The sequence below is a fragment of the Sceloporus occidentalis genome, unplaced genomic scaffold (assembly GCF_023333645.1).
Source record: "Sceloporus occidentalis isolate IW3139 unplaced genomic scaffold, rSceOcc1.0.p SCAF_2, whole genome shotgun sequence".
Lineage (NCBI taxonomy): Eukaryota > Metazoa > Chordata > Lepidosauria > Squamata > Phrynosomatidae > Sceloporus > Sceloporus occidentalis.
In genome coordinates, this window is record NW_028316982.1 from 56,182,375 (window position 1) to 56,203,776 (window position 21,402).

At 40.3% G+C, this 21,402-nt stretch overlaps 1 protein-coding gene across 1 annotated transcript in view; it reads left to right on the forward strand.

Moving 5' to 3' along the window:
- Nucleotides 1-21,402, forward strand: part of MYO7B (myosin VIIB) — a 76,037-nt gene that overhangs the window by 43,631 nt on the left and 11,004 nt on the right. Inside the window, exons 27-40 of the mRNA XM_089509538.1 lie at nt 65-289; nt 1,184-1,345; nt 5,591-5,671; nt 6,280-6,407; nt 6,543-6,669; nt 8,748-8,867; nt 11,212-11,385; nt 13,187-13,414; nt 13,894-14,061; nt 14,993-15,110; nt 15,205-15,331; nt 16,395-16,564; nt 19,017-19,198; nt 20,843-20,970. Coding sequence (XP_089365664.1) covers nt 65-289; nt 1,184-1,345; nt 5,591-5,671; nt 6,280-6,407; nt 6,543-6,669; nt 8,748-8,867; nt 11,212-11,385; nt 13,187-13,414; nt 13,894-14,061; nt 14,993-15,110; nt 15,205-15,331; nt 16,395-16,564; nt 19,017-19,198; nt 20,843-20,970 — 2,138 coding nt within the window. The remainder of the gene's footprint in view (nt 1-64; nt 290-1,183; nt 1,346-5,590; nt 5,672-6,279; nt 6,408-6,542; nt 6,670-8,747; nt 8,868-11,211; nt 11,386-13,186; nt 13,415-13,893; nt 14,062-14,992; nt 15,111-15,204; nt 15,332-16,394; nt 16,565-19,016; nt 19,199-20,842; nt 20,971-21,402) is intronic.

The window sequence follows — 21,402 nt, forward strand, 5'->3', positions numbered from 1 at the left end:
GCAGAAGATATTAGCTTCAATAGACACAGAACCATGCCATGCTGTCTGCTTCTTTGCCCTGAAGGATCTGGAGGCAAAGACACAGATGCAGAAGTTAAATGAGGTGGACCTGGATGCGATTCCTATGATCATGGAGCTGGAGGAGGAAGAGGACGAAAGTGATGATCAAGCAGAGTATACATTTGCTAAATTTGCAGCCACTTACTTCCAGGGATCCACAACACATACCTATATTCGACGACCACTACGCCACCCATTACTCTATCATGATGAACAGGATGATATTCTGGTAATTTATATATTTTTATTTATTGTATTTTTCAATTCACCCCTCCCAACACTTGAGATGATAAAACCATAAAAAGAAAAAATAGAGATCCAAAAAAATAAAATATAGACACTCTACTGTGTAAAATCAGGAGATGATATTAATACTGTAAGTTTGTCAGAACAGTATAATTTTAATCAACCATTTAAAGGCCAGTGCCAGCTTCCCTAAGGAGCGGTTTCCATACCTAGTTTGTTACTACAAATAAGTCTTTCTTCTCAAATGGGACCTCATGACTTCCTCATCTGAAAACAAAGAAAATACTTTATCCTTTCAGTTCTATTGTTTTACTCAAATACAGATTTATTTAATTAATCTCATATGACTGATTGACTGAGATTGGTTTAGTCAGATGAAGTCTTACATAACAGACCTTGTACTTGAAACCGAGGCTGGCTTTCAAACTAATTTTACTAGCAAAACAGTATAACTTACTGAGCAAGCTGCTGCTATTGCTTCTGCTACTATCTATTATGATTACTACTATCATTATTGTTATCATTATCATCATCACCACCACCATCATCTTTATTTATAACCCACCTTTCCCCCCAAACCAGGACTCAATGTCTTATGTGTTAAAACAAATACAACATAGTTAAAAATATATTAAAAACAGTATTACAATAAAATTAAACTATCAACAATGTTAAGAAATAATTTAAAACATACAGTTAAAATATTAGAGGACAATTTTTAAAAGTACAGTTAAAACAATCCAGCATACTCATAAATACCCTTCCTTTTAAAAACTTCAATTTTCAAAAGACTGGAACCAAACCCCAGTGGATACTAAGGGTCCACTATATCACAGAAAAAGTAAAAGTGTCTCATGACCTGTCCTGTTTTTGCCAGGCATCTTTAGCTGTATGGAGCGCCATCTTGCAATTCATGGGTGATTTGCCAGAACCAGTAAAGAATACCAACAGCAAAAGCAGCTCTGAGGTGACTCATATTTATGACAGCTTTGGTAAGAAGAGCCACCTGCAGCCTACAGGTAGCTACAGTCCTGATCTGGTAAGAAGGAGGTGTTCTTCATGGCTACTACTTTATTAAGGGAAGGAAATGAGAAAACCCTCATTGTTTTTACTTACCCCATGCTTGAAAATCAGACCCATACCACTTTCATAATTGTTATTTGTCTCCACAATCTTGGGCAGGATCCTACATTGTCAGCCATAACTATGATAACAGCCAAGATCCTTCTTGGGTAACAATTGGGTAATGTTAGGCTGTTCACTGTTTAATGCAATGACTACTGAAGTTAATTTCATGTATTTTATTTGTTACACCACTTGCATTATTTTTTACATTCTTTGTGACTTTTTGAGGGGGAGAGAAACGGTCATTGCTTACCAGGTGGCTGAGGGAAGCAATTCCTTTACTTTTTAAAATTAAAACAAGTCCTGGACACAACACTGCAGGGTGCTGTCTGTTGTTTCTAGATTCATCCATATCTGAGACATTTCTAAAACTATTCTAGGAGCTAGCCATACTTTCTGGAGTTGCTTCAGATTGGTGTGTCATTCTGCAATCGCATATGATGGCAGTGCAGGTGTCAGTGGCATGGGATTCTTATTTAATAAAAGTTGAGTTTCTCTTATCCAGAATTCGAAAATCCAAAATACTCCAAAATCTACAACTTTTTCATGAGTGAATAAGAGAGCAACACCTTTGCTTTCTGATGGTCCACGTACACAAACTTTGGCGCGGTACAGAGCGACCAAAAGGCGCTCTGCCGGCGCCCATGTTTGCTCTGCGAGGGAGCCACAGCGGACAAACCACACAGCTCCGTCGCGGAGCAAAAAGAACCCACAAAAAGTGGGTTCTTCTTGTGGTGCAGTTGTGATGCCGCAAGGCGCCAATGGCGCACTTGCGGCATCACAACTGCGCCAGGACGTGTATTTAGGGCACCACCATTTTTACGCCCCCATCACGTGCTAGGGTTGAGGCCGGAATGGACACTGCGTCCTTGGCCAACCCCTAGTATGTACTGGGGGCGGAGCAAAGGCCCATCTAGATCAGGCCTTTGTTTCATACACGAACGTATTAAGAATATTGTGTATGAGATTACTTTCTGACTATGTGTATATGTTGGATGATTTATACATTCTCTTCCCCCTTCCTTAGATAGGTAACGATTTTCTGCATGCAAACTTTCCTCTCTCTCTTATTCAAAGAATTTATGTCACTCCTCCTTTGAGACTAACAGACACTTTCTCAAAGATTTTTGCATGAACTGTTGTGTTCTCATCTTCCTCCTCTCACAGCAATCTTTGGAAAAATGATGAGCTAAATATTTTTTCTTTACCTGAACTATTCACTGGATAGATTAGGATATACAGTCAGCCCTTCTTATACACGGATTTTTTATACACAAATTCAAGCATACACAGTTTGAAAATATTCCAAAAAAGTATAAATTTACCTTGATTTTTCATTTTTATAAGGGACACCATTTTGCTATGTCATTATATTTAATGGGACTTGAGCATACACGGATTTTGTTATACACAGGGGATCTTGGAACCAAACCCCAGCGTATAACAAGGGTCCACTGTACATATCCCACATATAGATTAAAGCCATTAGTAAACTTTTGTTTGAACTACAAGCTACTTGTGTTATTATTTTTTTTTGAGTCAGTCTCAGTTCTTAGGGAAGCATAGGCGTGATACAAACCACCCTGAAAGGGCGGGCTGAAGGTGTCTGTTTTAACTACGAGGGGACGCTGCAACAGCCAAACCACGTGGCATACCTCTGCAGTAGAAAGAACCTGGAAAAACCAGGTTCTTTTCAAGGCACCCGGTGCACGTCACGAATGCACCATTGGTGCACCAGTGACATAAGCAATTCTCAGTGACTTCTGTATGCTGCACTTCACTTACGTCATCATGGAGGTGCCTGTGTGGACGGGACACCGCTACATTGCTGCCGCCATTACACACTAGGGTTCAGAAGCGTGTGGTTTCATCTCCAAGTTATCTCATTATATATATGCAAATATTCAAAATCCAAAACACTTCTGGTCCCAAGCATTTCAGATAAGGGAGTATCTTAACCTGTTTCTCTCTGGCTTTGTTTTGCGAATGAAGATTTAGGAAGGATTCATCCCGTGCTTTGTACGAGCGCGTTGGTGACTAAAAAGGCCAATCTGGGACAAACAGGTCTGGTTGCAGAAAGCATAGCGGAAAGTCTCCTTGGGTGATGTTTCCGGGTTGTGGTTCTTTCTGCGTTGTCGTTTCTCTTCGAGACCCGTTTGCTGTGAGCTTTCGAAAAAGGCTGCAGCATCATGGATAGTGCGTCTCCATGCCTCCCGATGTGAGGCAACATCTCAGGCTTGGCCAAATTGATCACCAACAATGGTCCGCCCTGGCCTCACATCGGGATCTTAACCTGTAGTAAAATGTTAAACACCCTCCTCATCTGGTAAACAAAGGGCCCGAACAGACAGGCCAAAATAAAGCTGCTTTGGGTCACTTTGGAGGTATGCTGTTTAAATGATGCATGCGTCCTAAGAGGCCAGAAGTCGGGCCGAAGCCACACTCTAGTCCTAAAGACTGGAGCGCAGCTTTGGCGCAGCTTCTGGCCTCTTAAGATGCATGTGTCATTTAAACAGCATACCTCCAAAGTGACCTGAAGCAGCTTTATTTTGGCATGTCTGTTCAGGCCTTTAGTCCATAAACTAAGTAACAGCTACCTGATCCCAGCATCACGAAATGTAATGAATAATGCATTGAGTACTGAAGCATTACAGAGATCCCCTTAAATCACAGTGTGTTAGCATGTTCCTTTAGAGGTTCTGTAACAAATAACAAAATTAATTACTTTTCAAAGGTAACATTCTAGTTTCTGAATAATCTTATAGTCCTTCCTATCCTGGAATATCTATTTGCCTGCAGATACTAAATTGCCTAGGCAGGTGTTGCAACATGAGTTCAGTGGCTCACCATATAGCAAAGGCCAACTGAAGACTTTGGGTCAACTCAAGGCTCCAGTGTGAGTTCCACTGCTCTTACCAGTGACACAGCCTCCAGGTATTGTAGCCAATTAAAGGATACACTTGCAGCCATGTGAGAGGTGCAATAAAGGGAGGTCAAGCACCTGGAGTATTGTATTACATAAGTGATGCATTATGCATGGAACATGGGCTCTGGATTTGGTTGACCAAAATCAAAGGAATTTTCTAGATGGCTGTTCCATAGTGTAACTGGGATTCTGTGGCTTAATTGTTCACTTCCTGCAATTAGTCTTACAGACTTGAATTGGTATAATTAATGGGGACAAGCTAGCTGTCTGTGGTGGCCCTATTGTTGATTGTAAGCCATTTTAGTGTTGCAAGAAAACTAGGTCATAGTTCATTAGGACTCGGTGGAATAAAAAGAAAGTACCACATTCCATGTCCATGACTCAGTACATGATTTATAATGCTGGCAAGAGTGACTAGCATTTTATAATCTGCAACATACTTGCATGACCCTCATCCTCTTTCATTAAGGGTATAAATTCTGACTATAGTGCACAATAGCTATGGCAGGGCTTATGCAAATGCTATGCTCAATTAGAGAAGCACCTAATTCTGCTCCCCCTCTTAAAATATTTGCTTCAATAAGATTCATAATTTGGAAGTTTCCAAAGTCCATCCCCACCCCATGCTACTTCTCCCATTCCAGAATATGTTTCTCATTCCAAATGTTAAAGTCTTTCTAGTGCATTCACCCGAGCCTAAGGGCCTCATGAATGCCCGCAATCTCATGTGCTGCTGCACCGTGATGGTGTCTTTGTACATGTCCTCCTCCCACAGTACACTGCCCAGGCAGACTGTTATCACTCATCATGTACCAAATTATATTTTATATTTTTATATGGCTAGCTATTCTTTCTAATGAACTGATTGAATCTGAAACCTTAGAAAAGTTTTGAACGTAAGGGTAGTTTCAGAATATAAACAGAATATAATTTCACCCATTAGTTTCTTTCTTACTTTTGGGACCAGGTAGCCAGGTTGTTACCATGATTTATCACTTACATTATAGGCAACAAACAATCCCATCTAAAGAGCAGTCATCATTCCTATACTATTTAGTTTTAGAAGTTTACAGAAAATAGTACTTGAGACTTTGGAGAAGGGATTATAGTCTGTTATGGTTCCCCTCTCATAGATTTGTCCTTAGTTCCTTACTGAGTTTTCTGTAATGCAGTAATTCTCACCATCTTCTGATGATTAAACTAAAACTTTCTGGTAAAATATCTTTACCTTAGGTGGACAACAGGAAGGATAGCAAGTTCTCCAAGGTAATTTCATCTGTGAAGCTAAAACACAAGTCCAAGATGACTGGAAAGGTGAGTTGTGTATTGTCCCTGTAATGATCATGGTACCCCATGCTCAAATACTCAACCCTGTAGTGTAGAATACCTATCTGTCCCTGTGTGGCTACCTGTTTTATCAGCCTAGTACTTCACAATATTGTAAACGGAGCAGATATGGTAAATTGATTTTTATTGTTTGCCCTGATAAAATATTTATGACAAGGAAGAAAAGGAGAATTCAGCTTTCAAAATAATTCAAAATAATAGAGGAAACTGGCAGAAGGAATTATAAACATATTTTGCACTGGAAGGAAGGGTTTAAACAGAGTCAGTTTGAGTTGAGATGGATCTAGAAGGAATGTGTGTTTCTGTGCAGAGGTAAGGGGATATCTGTTGTCTTTTTATATGATTATGTTATCTGTTGTACATGACAATTTTCTGTCCTAGAATTAATTGTTTGGACTAAATCCAATTTTTCATCTCAACAAGAATAGGTCCACTGAATCAGTAGAACTTCCTAAGTAAACAGCTCTGTAAGTCCATGAATTCAATAGGTCAACTCTGTTTGGGGCTAACAATTGATTTAGCCCTGTGTCTTGAATAAATCCTTTTGCAACAGGAGGTTTTCTGCTTTGTTTTAGGTGATAAGCCCGATAACTAATGGGGAAGACATGTCTCGGGAGGAGAGTACTGTGTCTGAGAGACCTATGTCCAACCTTGAAAAAGTGCACTACATTATTAGCAATGCCATTCAGAGTCCTGACATCAGGTATTTAATTGGTGTTATGAGGAAGCTATCCATTTTATAGTTATTCACCATATTCTTTGCAAGTATATTGTGTGAACAATACATGAGTAGCTTAGGGACCAAGAAGAACTTCATCATGCTTTGTTCCTTTTACAGAGATGAGATTTATTGCCAGATTTGCAAGCAACTCACTGAGAATAACAAAAAACAAAGTCGTAATAGAGGTTGGATCCTCCTGGCCCTCTGCCTTGGTTCTTTCGCTCCTTCAGACAGGTTTGAGAAGGTATAATTATTCATGAGATGTTTACTCCTGCTGACAATTATTGTGGTTAGATATTAATGGAACATACAACTATTTAAATTTGTCTGCTGGAAGTATAAGTCATGTAGCTCCATAAGCATCTTTTACCATTCTGTATGTTTGCGATAGCTACACTGATGTCTAGCTAATGTGACTTAATTTATTAACACCCTGATTGCTTTGAGGGATGATATCACTTCACTCCACTTTCCTTTCTATTGAATCTTTACCTATCTACTAAATTTAGATCTTGAAACCATCATGAAATATTTTGCTATTGACGTTTGTTTCAATAAATACAGTATAGAGATGTTCAAAGATTATCATCTTTAATAATAGTTTCCCAGTTCTTGATTATCCTTCCTGAGGAAGCCTTATTGGTACATTTTGGGCAACTAGAGGAAATTTCCCATTCTCTCTAGAATTTTTCCAATTTTAATATGATCTGGAAGATGTTGGATCATTAAAATCAAAGTATGGCCATGATTGTGCTCAGCTTCCCTTGCCTAATTGCTGAGAAGTGTGCATAGAGGAGAAATTGTAGTCTTTGAGTGCCTGAGACAAAAAGACAAGAGCTGTTGAACCCTGCTCCCCTATTCTTGTTGTGTCCATCTTCCTCATCCAGTCATCTCCTACCACCATACCATCAAATTTTTGTTAATTTACTGCAAGATATTGTCAGGAAACAGTCTCAGAACAGAACAGTGCAAGAAATAGGACATGAGCTATGACATTAACTGAAGTTATTAAATTACAGTATATAACGAGTATTTGTATTTGTTGTTGTGTCTCTTTTTATGTAATTTACAACCTAAGGCAATCCTGTCACAGAGTTTTCTTGGAAAGATTTATTAAGAGGGGGTTTGCTCCTGTCTTCTTCAAAGGCTGAGATAGTGTGACTTGCCTAGGGTCACTTAGTGGGTTTATATCAGTGATGGCAAACCTTTTAGAGACTGAGTGTCCAAACTCAAAGGCGTTCTTACAATGGGTATTACCTGGTGTCGGGGGCAGGACTTCCAAGGGGATGGGACTTCTTCACCCACCCTACCATCTCTCCTTGTGCCCACAGAAATGGCATAACATGCCGTAGAGTCTCCACCACAGGTTTATATAGTTGTGTGAGGATTCAAAGTCTGGTTTCCAGAGTCATAGTCCAACACTCAAACCACTACGCTATGCTGGCTTTTGACCCAGTATTATACTTGATAATAAAAATAAAATATACAAGTATTGCATGGAGAGTTATGTTCTGAGATTCTGTAAAGTTTTTCTTTCATAAATTAACATGAGTGACTTTCCATAAATCACCGTTTTCCATTTTGAAACAGAAAAACATGACTCTCTGCTCTAAGATCCTGATCGTATCTTGGATCCTCTTTGTTGGCTACTACATAAAAGGAGGGTGAATGAGGAGGTCATGGTGTTAATACTAGTGGCAACAGGAAAGCCAACAAAGACATTTGTTAGAGGCAAGCAACCCTTTTGAACCCTCTTCGATATTTGCAAGCTGACAGAAGGCAAAAATGAAAGAGCATCTACTAATTCTGAAATCAAGGCAAAGATTCAGGATTATACATTCCTTGCCTTGAAAGGAACAATGGAAGATGTAATGTAATTACGGCTGTATCTGCTGCAGTGAACCTTAACATTCCAGAAAGTGACCATTCCAGTGCCAAGAGGCTGTTTAAGCCCTGCATAGCATCAGAGCATCTCTGTCATGCTTGATGCAAAAGCCAGATGAAGAATGTGTTCTGTTGTCTTTGTTGAGCATCAGCTACACATTTGAGATGGCCCCATATTCTCTACTGAAACCATTAAGTTCTGAAATGGACTGTTTAACACAGCCGCAGTGTGGCTGTTGATATCCCCCAGCACAATTACCCTGGTGAATTCAACGCTACTGCAGGGACAATGTCAGTTAGTTTACAGAGGAAAGCCACTGGACAATAAGCAGTCTAACAGCAATCCCTTTTTGTCTTTCCTGTCCTGTCTTTAGAAGTTTTTCAAATCCATATGAGCATCTATGCTTCCTAAAAGCCTGTTCTGGTTTATATTTTCAGTACCTGCAGAATTTCATCCGGGGTGGACCACTATTGTATGTATCATATTGTCAGGAAAGACTGCGGCGCACACTAATGAATGGAACACGGTCTGAACCACCCAGTTGGTTGGAGCTGCAGGTACTCACTTGCCTGTATTCCATTTACCATATATACTCGTCTACAAATTGACCTCATGTATAAGTCAAGGGAATGTTTTAGGGTCAGAATCATGATTTTGATATGACCTGTGGATAAGTCGAGGGTAAAACTTAGGGGGCTATAAGAAAGAATGGAAAAAGGAAAACAGCACTTCCATCTTTCCTTCTCCTTCTCTGGACCTCTCCCAACCAGCTGACACCATTTCCCTGGTGCTGGAGGAGAGGTTAGAAAATCGGATTGGGGAAGTGGAAGTTCAATGGGGTGTTTCCTTGATGGGAAGAGAAGTCTTTAAAATCAGATCAGTAAACTCTTTCAAACACCCCCTCCCCCCACAGACACACACACTACCTCCTGTCTCCAGGCACGAAGAGTGGGGAAGAGTGGGGCATCATGGTGTGCTTGTTTCAGGACCTTTCTAAGCAGTATTAGTGTAGTGACCCATATATAAGTTGACCCAAGATTTTAGGATCAATTTTGGGACATAAATTTTTCTACTTTTAGTCGAGTATATATGGTAAGTGTCTCTTTTCTCACATGGATAAATCTTGTCATTGAAGTTTATCAGACAGGAAGAATTTCTCTTAAATTCAAATGAAAAGAAAGTGGGGCCATAACACATTCAGTTAAAGTCGCTAGTTTAGCGCAATTACGTGACTGCACATTGCGTTCGAACTGACCTCCCATTGCCCAAAAATAGCATGCCATTGCCCGAATTTGCATGTGGCAGTCTATCACGCAATAATGTTAAACCCCATGATTGCTTTCAGATTGCCATTGGATTATACTTTCAATTTCCCTTGTCTGATAAATTCCGTTGTTCTTTTGACAGGTGGCAGACTGTGCTGCATCAGTTCTCACATTACTAGTGTAATGTAAGAAGGGGGCCACCATTCCTGAAGGAAGAATGATTGTTTTTCTGTGCAGTTTGTCAGCAGTAGTATTATAATGAGCCATTTGATCCATTTTGATAAATATTTTCCCCTTAAAGTTTTCACTTCACTTTAAAGCTGCTGTTTTGGTCCTACTAGTATAATTTTTTTGTTTTTTGTTTTTTTCATAACACTGCACTAAAAATGTGTGCCCTAGTTGAGTATTGTGTGTGTATTTGTGTGTCAGGCTGTATGATTCATGAATGTGTATGTCATGAACTGTACAGTTAGTCTCCTTATGGTCTAATTAGTCAATGTACATTCAAGTCTTTGGCAGTTAATTTCTGATTTCATGTCCAGGATAAATAGACATATCTCCATGTGTGAATTACGTATGCTATAAACTGGGGATTCTTCAACAACAATCCTTTTCTGTGAAATTGCAGTCCTGTGTGCTATTTTTATGTATTTTTATGTATGTATTGTATTGTTCATTGCAGACAAAAAAAACTTTGTTTCTCTAACCCTCCTTCGCTTTTATCCAAGTGGAGTTAAAAAACATTCAGCTTGCCAGAATATGGAGGAAAAAGTGGGCTGAGTGGGTGTCAAAGGAGCTTCACTGTTGAGCTTCTTCTGACTGGACAAAAGCCCCAGTAAATGGCAGGCTATTCTGTACTGGAATGCAGTTGTTCTCATTCCCACATCCAGTCATACCTCAGACATACTGGGATTTGTTTTTTTGATTGCCTTGTGGTGTGGGTGGGTTTTCCTACCTCCCAGAATGTGCACTGGGGGAAGACAAAAATGGGCACACCTTCACCCACTCATCATCAGGGCTGCCAAAGAATAAGGAAGGAACTGAAACATGGAAGCCAGATAGAGAATTTCCCCCAGATGGAAGCTCCCAGGGTTTCAAAAGAACTTCCTCCTGCTGAGGTGCAAAATGTTATGGTTAGACCCACAGAAGAGCTGGAACCGGAGGACCTTGTGGACTTAAAAAAAAACCCACCAAGTCAGTACATTGGTTCAGATCCCAGGGCTGTTGTCCAGTCTGGTTGAACATTTTGTTAACAGTTATGCCTATACAGAAAAACAGAAACTCGGCACAGTGACAGGACTCTAGTGTGAAAGCAACCTGGCAGGAAGGGGTGGGTGGGTTCTTGGGGTCCGGACCCCCCCTTCCATTAGAAAAATGAATGGTGTGTGCTGCTGCGCTGCCGCACCCAAGCCCCATTATAATGGTGGCACTTAGTCTGGACCCCCCCCCCTTCCTAAACTCCTAGCTACATCCCTGAACCTGGATATTGCAGATTACTTCTTACTATATTAATTATTTCTGGAAGAGAGTCACTGTGATATGAGTGAGACTTTTTTTACATCTTATGCGGAAGCTGAAGAATTGCATAATAGAAAACTGTCTCTGTTAATCAGTATTTCTTTCTTTTGCATTTCAGGCAGCATTGGATAAAAAGCCTATTATTCTGAGTGTGACCTTGATGAATGGCAGTAGTATCACAGTTTCTGCAGATTCAGCTTCCACTGCAAAGGAGATTTGCCAGCTGGTAGCTGATAAAATGAAGTTGAAGGATACATTTGGTTTCTCCCTCTACATTGCTTTGTATGACGAGGTGAAAAAAAATTATCACTTTGCGATGAAGTTTACCCAGATGCATTCAAAAGTGCATCTGCACAACTCTTTCTAAAATACCAGTATTTTTTCTTTCATCTATGGTTTCTCATTTCTTCATGGAAAAACCAACAACAATGATTTTTTCAGGGCTGTAACAGGATCTTTCTACTGTCTCTTCATTTAGCACAAGTTTAATCCAGAATCTAAATCCAGTCTAATATTATTAAATTACCTCCACAATCAGTTGCACCAGTTATTATGGCAAGAAAGGAGTGCTTCAGAAATGAAGAATAGTTCATATGCCAAAGCATGGACCTTTTTCTGTTTTAACTGGTACAGCCTAGGGTTTTTTTCCCACCATTGATTGAATGTGGTATTATGATCATTGATAGCTATGAAATAATTGCTTGTGATAAACTATATGTATTTTCTTTATAAGGTTTACTGCATTCAGTCCACCTTGCTCTCATTACTCAATTCACACAATTAATACATTTAATTTGAGTGGTTAAAAGTCTTCTGTGGCTCAAACAGACAAACATACCAATTTCTATAAGTACCAGTAGAGCTTGAATACTCAATTATGGAATGTATTGATTATCCTGGACTCAAAATACTGGGAAATAAATGTAGTGGTACCATGAAATGTTGTATGATTTACACAGTGATGTATACTAGGGATGTAATATTTCACTAAGTTTCTTCTTGAAGGAAACAATTAGTAATTTTTGTACTTTCCTTCTTGTATAAGAAAATTGTTGAAAGCTGTGTGGTTTTCAAAGATAGTTTGCAACTGAGGACTTACTCTGTGCATGGCTGCCTGGCTGACCCGTTGGGAGGCTGCATCACCCTGCATCTTCAGTGCTGTGTTTACATGCGCTGCGCCAAAGAAGTGGTGAAAAGCTGCCACAATGGCTAGGGCATCCTTTCCATGGCACAAAAAGGAGCTGCTTTTCGCAGCTCCTTCTTTGAGTTGCGGAGTGCGAGATCAGGGCCATGACATGTAGTTGCCATGGCCCCAATCCAGCAGTGAAAGAAGCAGCTGCAAGCCACCCCTTAGGGCAGTGGTTCCCAACCTTCTTAATGCCATGACCCTTTAATACAGTTCCTCATGTTGTGGTGACCCAAACCCGTGAAATTATTTTCATTGCTGCTTCATTAACTGTAATTAAATAGGTGTTTTCCAATGCTCTCAGGTGACCCCCATGAAAGGATCATTTGAACCCCAAAGGGGTCCCGACCCACAGGTTGGGAACCACTGCCTTAGGGACAGTTTGTTCAGCCCTTAAGACTCATCAATCCAGGATTCATCTTGTCTGAGTTTCTTAATACTTGAAAAAAACATGTAATTTGACACTTTTTTAACTTTTCCAAATATTTTTTCCATCCCTAGTATATAGCACACATATTTTTTGATTATGCTTTTTCACTTCACTTCTAAATATATATGTACTCCCCGCTGCATCCCCCCCTAGTCAGTGTAATGTACTGTTTCAACCTCCTGTGAACATGGTTTCTTTAGTAATAATGCTATTTTATCAAGACCCCTCCCCACCAAACTGTCCAATGGAACATAAAATTAGACCATCTTCTCCTTTTGTGGCCTTATGTCTGCATTGCCTTACAGTAGTTGCTAATCCCTACTGGTGCCTTCAGAATCCATGGGGTAATTTTCACTTACCTTTGTAATTGACATAATTGCTGTGATATATTCAGGGACTTTTTTCTCATGGTTATTAGCTAATTAATTAAATGAACAATGTGTTTATCCTTAAAATGGACACTGTCCCTGTTATCAGGCTTGGTCACTAGGAAGTGAACGGGAACATATCATGGATGCCATTGCCCAATGTGAACAGCTACAAAGGGAGAAGGGTGGCCATGAGCGCTACACTCCCTGGCGTCTCTACTTTAGGAAAGAGATTTTCACTCCTTGGCACAACTCTAAAGAAGATCCCGTCAGCACTGAGCTCATCTATCATCAAATCATTCGTGGCATCCGGTATGGGGAGTACCGCTGTGAGAAGGTGGGTTTTTTATTCAGTGATGATAATGGAGGAGTGGGAGTAGCAGTAAAGGCACATAGGAAATGGACTGATCTGGATAACATCCAATCTTTAGACTAATGCACTGCTTACCCAACAGAAGTTTTGTTTCTCCCACTTCCCTCTGCAGCTCCTTGAATGGCCCTGTATCTGTTCCAGAGGCTTACCAACTCTACTGAGCAAATTGTGGACTGGGGGAGCGGGGATTCAGTCTGCTAGTAGAAGGACATAATTGTATACAATCCATAATAACCTGCATCTAAAGGATGTTACTTTGCCAAAAGGATCTTTCTTGATTATCCATTTTTTATCTTATTCCATCCATGTAATTTGTTTTATGTATATTTATATATCAGCCTTGCTGGGGTAAGGTGATTTTCCTCCCAGCCAATATACCACTAAGGAATTGATGAAATTAGGTTCAGTCTCAGAAAATCACATAACTTGATCAATTATTACAGGAGGAGGACTTGGTGGAGATAGGAGCCAAATATTGTTATGTTCAGTTTGGAGCATCCATCCAGAATGAACTGGTTCTAAAGATACTCCAGGAATGTATTCCAGCAAAGCAGCTAAAATCCAAACACCAAGAAAAGTGGGTGAGCCTCATCACATATGCTCATGCTAAGGTAAGGATGCCCAAATGGTACAAGAAGTGACATTAACTACAGTTTCATTCTTTATAATGTGATTTTCTTTTGATTTCTTGTACAGCAGAAAGCTGTAGCCCTAGACTGATGTAGCAGAGCAAAAGAAGATCAATATTTTAAGCCTCTATCATTGATTGATTGATTAGTTATTTATTTATTTGTTTATTTGTATCCCACCTTTCTACCAAATGGGACTCAAAGTGGCTGACAATAGAAGTTAAAACAATATGTGCTACAACATTTTTAAAAGCCTTAAACAATCAATCCAATTAAAGCATTACTTTTTAAATATTAATTTAAAAATCAAAACACATAAAATGGTATTATGCATTTTAAAAAATCCACAGCCACTGTATATCCCTCTACCTTAACCAGTTGAATGCCAAAGGCCTGTTTAAATTGGAAGTCTTTACTTGCCAGTGAAAAGACAGCAAGTGGGCCAACCAAGGAGGGAATTTAATAGCCAAGGAGCTGTGAAGGTTCTCTCCTGTTTCCTCACCAGACAAAGCTGTGAGGGTGGTGAGATGGAGAGAAAACCCTCTATCAAAGATCACAAGATCTTTCAGGCTGAACTGCTACATTCGAAATATGCTCTTTGTCCTTGCCTCCATCCACTGCAAAGCACCTGTGGCAGCCCAGTGGTGGATTTCTTTGGCTCTAAAAGATTTTGTCATGGCAGCATAGTATCGGCTGGCACATCTGTGTGACTTTTTGGGATATGAAAGTTTTCTTGTTTTCCTTTTTAAGTGGTTTGACATATGCTAATCTTGCAAATGCTAAACCAAACATACATTGTCTATAGTAGGCGAAGAATCTCCAAACTCTTCTGGGAGAACTAGAGTCTTATTTCATTATTTTGCCCTCAGTCCATGTTCACATTAAAACCCAGTATGTTTCTCTTGTGTTGCAGGCTCCTTATACACAGGACCGTCTTTCCCCCCAGAGTGTGAAGGAGCAAGTAGTGGATTTTGCCCGTTTTCAGTGGCCTCTGCTCTTTTCTCGGTTCTTTGATGTCACCAAATTTTCAGGTAATGGCAACACCTTTTGTTTGGGCCAAGGCTTGGAGGGAAGATCTCTGAGATAAAAAGGTTGCTACACTAGTTTTTAAAATTGTGTTTGCAGGGCCAAGCCTACCCAAGAACCATTTCATAGTGGCAGTTAATTGTAAAGGTATCTGCTTCCTTGATGGCTCAGAAAAGAGACTTCTAGACTTATCTTTTCCAGAAATTACTGGCATTCACACGAGCAGGTAAGTATCATGGACACAGAGAGGGCAGCTTCATCCTTTCCAGCATTGTGCACAGGTTTCTGAGTTGAATTTTGCTATAGGACATGCTTGAAGAAACTGTAAAGTGGACATTCTGAATGAAGAAGCCTTAGAAAGCTCTACTGAGGGCTGGTGTAGTAAGGCAGGTTCAGTAAGCCTCGTCTGTTCCCTCATACAACATAGTGGCTCATTCCCCATACACAGCTGCTTAAGGATCAAGGGGTGCACAACTACCATCTCTTCTTTATAGTACTGCCCATATTTGATTATTTTGCTTCATTGTCATAAGTAGCTGAAATAAGAAGGGGAGGATTCTTCTTTTTGTATTTGGATAGCATTCTCCCCCCACTCCCAAAATAATTGTAGAGCAATATTTATTTAGAAAGTAAATAAATGAGACTTTTGATTTTACTATGCTGCCTTTGTCCCTTATAACAGCCTCTTCCAGCTTGGCATCCTTCAGCTATGCTGGACTACAATTCCCACCCTCCACAGCCATCAGTTATCGCTGTGGATGATAGAAATTGTAGTCCAGCAGATGTGGGAGGTTGCCTTTCAGCATTGTGCCCCCTCATCCCCCACAGATAAAGAAAATAAGATTCTTCTGTAAGGGGACATGGAATTCTGACTTTCTTTTAGGTAGTTCTGCTTCAGCTCTTAGATTTAAAAATCTTTAGTGGTTTATGGCTGCTTATGATTCCTGTGAAGGAACATTTGAGCTCTTCACCTGAGATCTGTGGGTGGGTGTTTAGATATTTGCAGTGGCAGCTGCATGTTTTGGGAGGGGGGAATGCTGTCCAGTAAGTAGCAAATCTGCCCTGTGCTTTAGTATGAACTTTAAAGCAGCTAGCTAAGCTGTGGAAGTTATTTTTTAAAATATGGATCAGTACCTTGGATAGCTCTGTTAAAGTTGGGTAGCTAAAACTGAGAACAGTTTCACCAGCTCCCTAACATGGAAACTGCCTGCTGCCCCTGGGTATTTGAGATCTGTTCTCTGGCAGTTCTAGGGCCCGTTCTCCCTCACAGTTTGCTTTGTCATCCACAGGGCAGTCAAGACATTTGGACAAAGTTGCACTCTCACCACATTACGTGCAGAGGAGTTTGTGCTGACCTCAGTCAACAGTGTTGTTATTGCAGAGCTGGTAGTCAGATTTCTAGATGAACTGAAAAAGAGGTCACAGTATGCTGTCGCAATGCAGGAGACTAAGCAACAAGGTAATTTGGAAGACCTGTTTCTATTAGATAGAAAGAATCTACCATATCTTAGCAAAAGATAAAATGAAGGCTAAAACAAAATGTTTGTTTGTTTGTTTGTTTGTTTGAGATGCCACCTTTCTCCCAAACTGGATACAAAGCAGCTCACAACAGATGCTTGAAAACGACAATAAAACAGTACAATTATAAAATACAATTAAAACACTACATTAACAAATAATCATATAAAATCCTTTAAAATACTATACAGTATTAAAAATATAAAACCATTAAAACATTAAAAACATAACCAAGCAAACACCCCAATAAGAAGCCTCCCTGAGTACAATTATGTATTAAAAGCCTGCTGGAAAAGAAAAGGTTTTTCCTGCCAACAAAAGGAAAGGAGAGGGGAGGCAGCCTAGCCTTGCACAGAAGAGAGTTTCAAAGGATGGAAGCAGCCATGGAGAATATTCTCTCTCATGTCTGCACAAAGTAAGCTTGTGATGGTTGCAGGACCATGAGAAAATATAGCATGACAGCCTGATCTAGCAAGAGAAAGCAATTAACATACAGTAGGCCCTTGGTGTCTGCTGGAGTTTGGTTCCAGAAGCCCCTGTTGATACCAAAATCTGTGGATGCTCAAGTCCCATTAAATACAATGGCATAGTAAGATGGTGTCCCTTATATAAAATGACAAAACCAAGATTTGCTTTTTGGAATGTATATATATTTTAATGTTTGCAAACTGTGGGTTGTTGAATCTGAGGATAAATAATCTGTGGATATGGAGGGAGGACTGTATTTAAGGGTTACCAAATGTTGGTCATGAGGAACCAATATGCCAAACCTCTATGAAATTCAAATTATGTCTGTGCCTATTTTTATGGTGGCCCAGAGGCACATGTAGCACAGCAGTGTGATGCAAAACAAATTAAAGACATATCCTGGTTCTTATGCTAATGCCACGCCTGCAATATGGTTACTGTTTTACATCCTGTTTTGGTACCACTCTGTCTAGATGATTTTTGAAGACCAGTGTGGGACTGATTTGGACTCCTTCTTCAGCTGTTTGATGTCAGGCATTGATATGGGCTCAGCTACTGTTAGTTGGTACGGTCCTGTAAAAACAGCAATTCCCACCCAACCACTTCTTCAGTTTGTACTTCCCTTGGGAATTTATGGATACTCAGTTTGTCTATCTCATGCACTGCTGTTCATAGAGAAGGATGTCATCAGACTGTTTGCCCAAGGGTCACTTTGAGATGGAAGGTTCTTAGCACTACCAATCAAAATAATTTGTTCAGCTATTCCAGCTTTTTCACTCTGATGAATTTTTGTGGAACGTAAAATGATGGAAACAGCTATCACAAAACATGAGGAGATGTTATCTGTCCCCTCGTTAACCTTCTGTGACTATGACAGGGCTATTGTACAATAAGAAATCTTGTACAATAGGGGATATTCATGTTTAAAACTTAAAAGGGATATTCCTGCTTAAAACTTGTCTCAGAATTCTTAATGAGCTCAGACTTTTGCTGTGGAAAGAACTAAGGGTCAAACTATACATGACACCAAAGAACTGCTCACCAATCCAAATGCCTAAATTACTCTACTTTTTAGTCAAGAAAAATGAATAGGGAAATAGAACATATTCCACATCATATCTAGTTTGGTTTCAGAAGCTTGGTAAATTAATTCCATCAGCACTGTTTAGATTTAGCAGCTTGAAGATATAAAATGGATTTTCCATTAGGTGGCATGAATGGCTATTAGTGGAAGATGTGTGCAGTAGCACATAATTTCACGGCAGAAGGGGATAGCAAAACAGAAAAAGAAAAGTCACTAGAAAAAAGGTAAAAAATGGAAGGAATGGCGAATTATATGAACTATGACGCAGAATCATAGAATTGGAAGAGACCTCAAAGCCATCCAGTCCAACCTCCTGCCATGCTGGAAGACACAATCAAAGCACTCCTGACAGATGGCCATCCAGCCTCTGTTTAAAGACCTCCAAAGAAGTTATGAGTCATGAGTTATTTGTCACAGGCACAAAACATATACTTTTTGTTTGTTTGTAGCAAATCATTTTTGTGGCTTGCTCACGAGACCAGTGTGTGTTGTAGGGATTTGATTGTTGGACTAGAACTCCAGGAGATCAAGATTTATATCCCAACTCAGCCATGGAAATGTACTGAATGACTTCAGAGGAAAGCAATGGCAGACCCCTTATGTTTAAATCTTGCCAAGAAAACTCTATAATAGGTTTGCCTTAGGATCACTATAAGTTAGAAATCACTAGAAGGCACACAACAAAGTTATATGCAACCTGAAATATTTATTTTAGCAAAAAAAAAGAACAACAACTCCATGGTTATTAAAAGTCTCCTTATGAAAAATGTGCAGTCAAAACAGCTTCCTGCATATTTTCTTTCTGGATAGCATGCTGCAATTCTTTTCTTTTATTTTGCAGATGATACTTCAATTCTAGCCTTTAAGAAAGGGGATTTGCTGATTTTAACCCAGGATAAAAGCCAAGGAGAAAGCCAAGATTGGATCTATGCTCAAAATGAGCGGACAGATAAATTTGGGCTTGTGTCACGGGATGCAATCTATGTCATTCCTACTGTTACAAAACCTTCTAGTCAGATACTGGTAAGGAGAAAATAATGCAATATCAACTATTGACAAATGAGTCCTACAACAGATAAAAAGCTCAAAGCTGCACCAATTTGGGAATAGGACCACAGTTTTCTGACTAAAGACAAAACTTGACAAACTTGGCAAAGTTGTCAGAAACAATCTAATCCTTTTTGACAGTTTGGCTGGAGCCACCTTCTTTGCAGCCTACTAAAGTCTGTGGAGGGAACTAAATTGGTTTTTGATAGTTTAAAAAGATCAGTGATTTGTTGGTCATATGTGTTGCTCCCCTTTTAATGAACTGGACCATAAAATTTTCACTTTTGTGATTTCTGTTCTCTTTGCCCCACAGTTTATCCGGCATCAACAACTATTGTTGATACTCACTAGGTGATGTTTGTAGGAATGTCTTCCCACAGTTTCTCCTCTCCATTTGCATTTTCCTCTAGTGTTTTGTGCCAGGACAAATGGGCTGGGCACTATGTTATCAGTTAACAATTTGGGCACAGTTATAGTTATCATAAATCAATTACAATTATATGAAATATCTTTCCTGGGTAGACAAGGTGTAGGCAAACTATGGTTGAGGGGACCCAGGGCCCAGTGGTTTCAAGACCAGCAAATTGTCCAGTGACATTGCTAGGGGTATGTGGGGTGTGTGGACCAGGTGACACCACAGATGGGGGTGTCACCTGGTGGGTTTGTACCCCCATTGAGGAGTCTCCCTTCCAAGTCCAGTGTGGCCATTGGAGCCACGCCGGACTCGGAAAGTCTTTGGGGGGATGCGGCTGCCTTCCGAGTCTGGAGGGACTCTGATGGCTGGGGGGGTGGGGGGCAGAGCTTTCAGACTCAAATGGGGCAGCCACAACACGGAACTCTATCAACCAGGGGACAGGCTGGCCGGACCGGGGGGTAGGGGGGGCAAGGCAGTTTCCCCTCTTGCACTTAGTGACACTAACCCTAGTGATGCCACTGAAATGGTCAAGTGGGCTTGCTAACAGTGCCAGGTGGGTAAGTATCTGGGCAGGTTTTTTTCTTATCAGCCCCATCAATGTGACCAGCATGAACTGTGAGGAGGGAGAGGTCACCTGCATCTGCTCAGACTATAGATCACCCCCATCCATCCTCTAAACCCCCCCCCCCGTCTTTTCCCTTTCTCCCCTCCAATTTATCTCATGCTTGATGTCCCTGGAAAAGCAGCGGATCAGGGCCTCAGGGCTGCCACTGTGGCAGCTGAGGCCCCGATCCGTCAAGGAAAGGGGCAGGTGCAGGACGCCCCAAAGGGGCAGTCTATACACTGCCTTACTGAACTGAGAACTCTCAGAATTTGCACATGCTTTTAAATGATAAAACAAAGCAGAATTGAAATAGCTACTGGCTCTTAAAAGGGAACCTGCAGACTTTTCTAAATTGTGAGGACTGACATTGCCTTACAGCTTATTTTTAAGGTCTAAACCAAGCAGCTGAGACAGGGAAAATCTCTCCACATAATAATCAAGTTCACTGTTGGGATCTAAGTAACTGCCATAGTTTGGTGTATGCAGTATCTTGCTCACAGATCTCTTCTGCATAATTCCTGTGGATAGTCAATAACTGACATAGTATTGTCTTTGTCACAAAACTTATGGAATCTGATAAGAGCCATCCATGTCTTTTTAGGGTTTGTTGATCATGTCACCTGAACAGCGGCGGTTGGCCTCACTGAATTCTCGTGCAGAGGAAACTGAGGAAGAGGAAGCAAAAGTGAAGCCTTATACTCTTGAAGAATTCTCCTATGAACATTTCAGGTATTTATTCCTTCAACTTGTACAACTTCTGTTATTCCGATGTTGCATTTTGAGCTCAACTAACTGTGCAGTGTAAAAGAAACCATAGCTTGCAGGAGTAGGCAAAGTAGTAATCAAGAGAAAGGCAAAGTCAAGTTAAGAGAAGAGAATCCTACTGGACCATAATAAGTATATGTAAGAATGCAGAGAATATGTTTCTTGTGTCTGGTCCTGTTCCCCATATAATTTCTGTAACAATTTCTTTCATGAATTAAGGATCCTTCATTGCACCCTTTCTGTGACTACACAGGCATAAGGTATAACCACGTCAGCTGCTCAGCTTCTATGATTCTTCTCTGTACAGATAGTACTAAAGTAGTACAAGAGACATCTTATGGAAATGGCTGCTCATGGGGTTTCTCAGCAAGTTTAATTCAGAAGGGTTTTGTCATT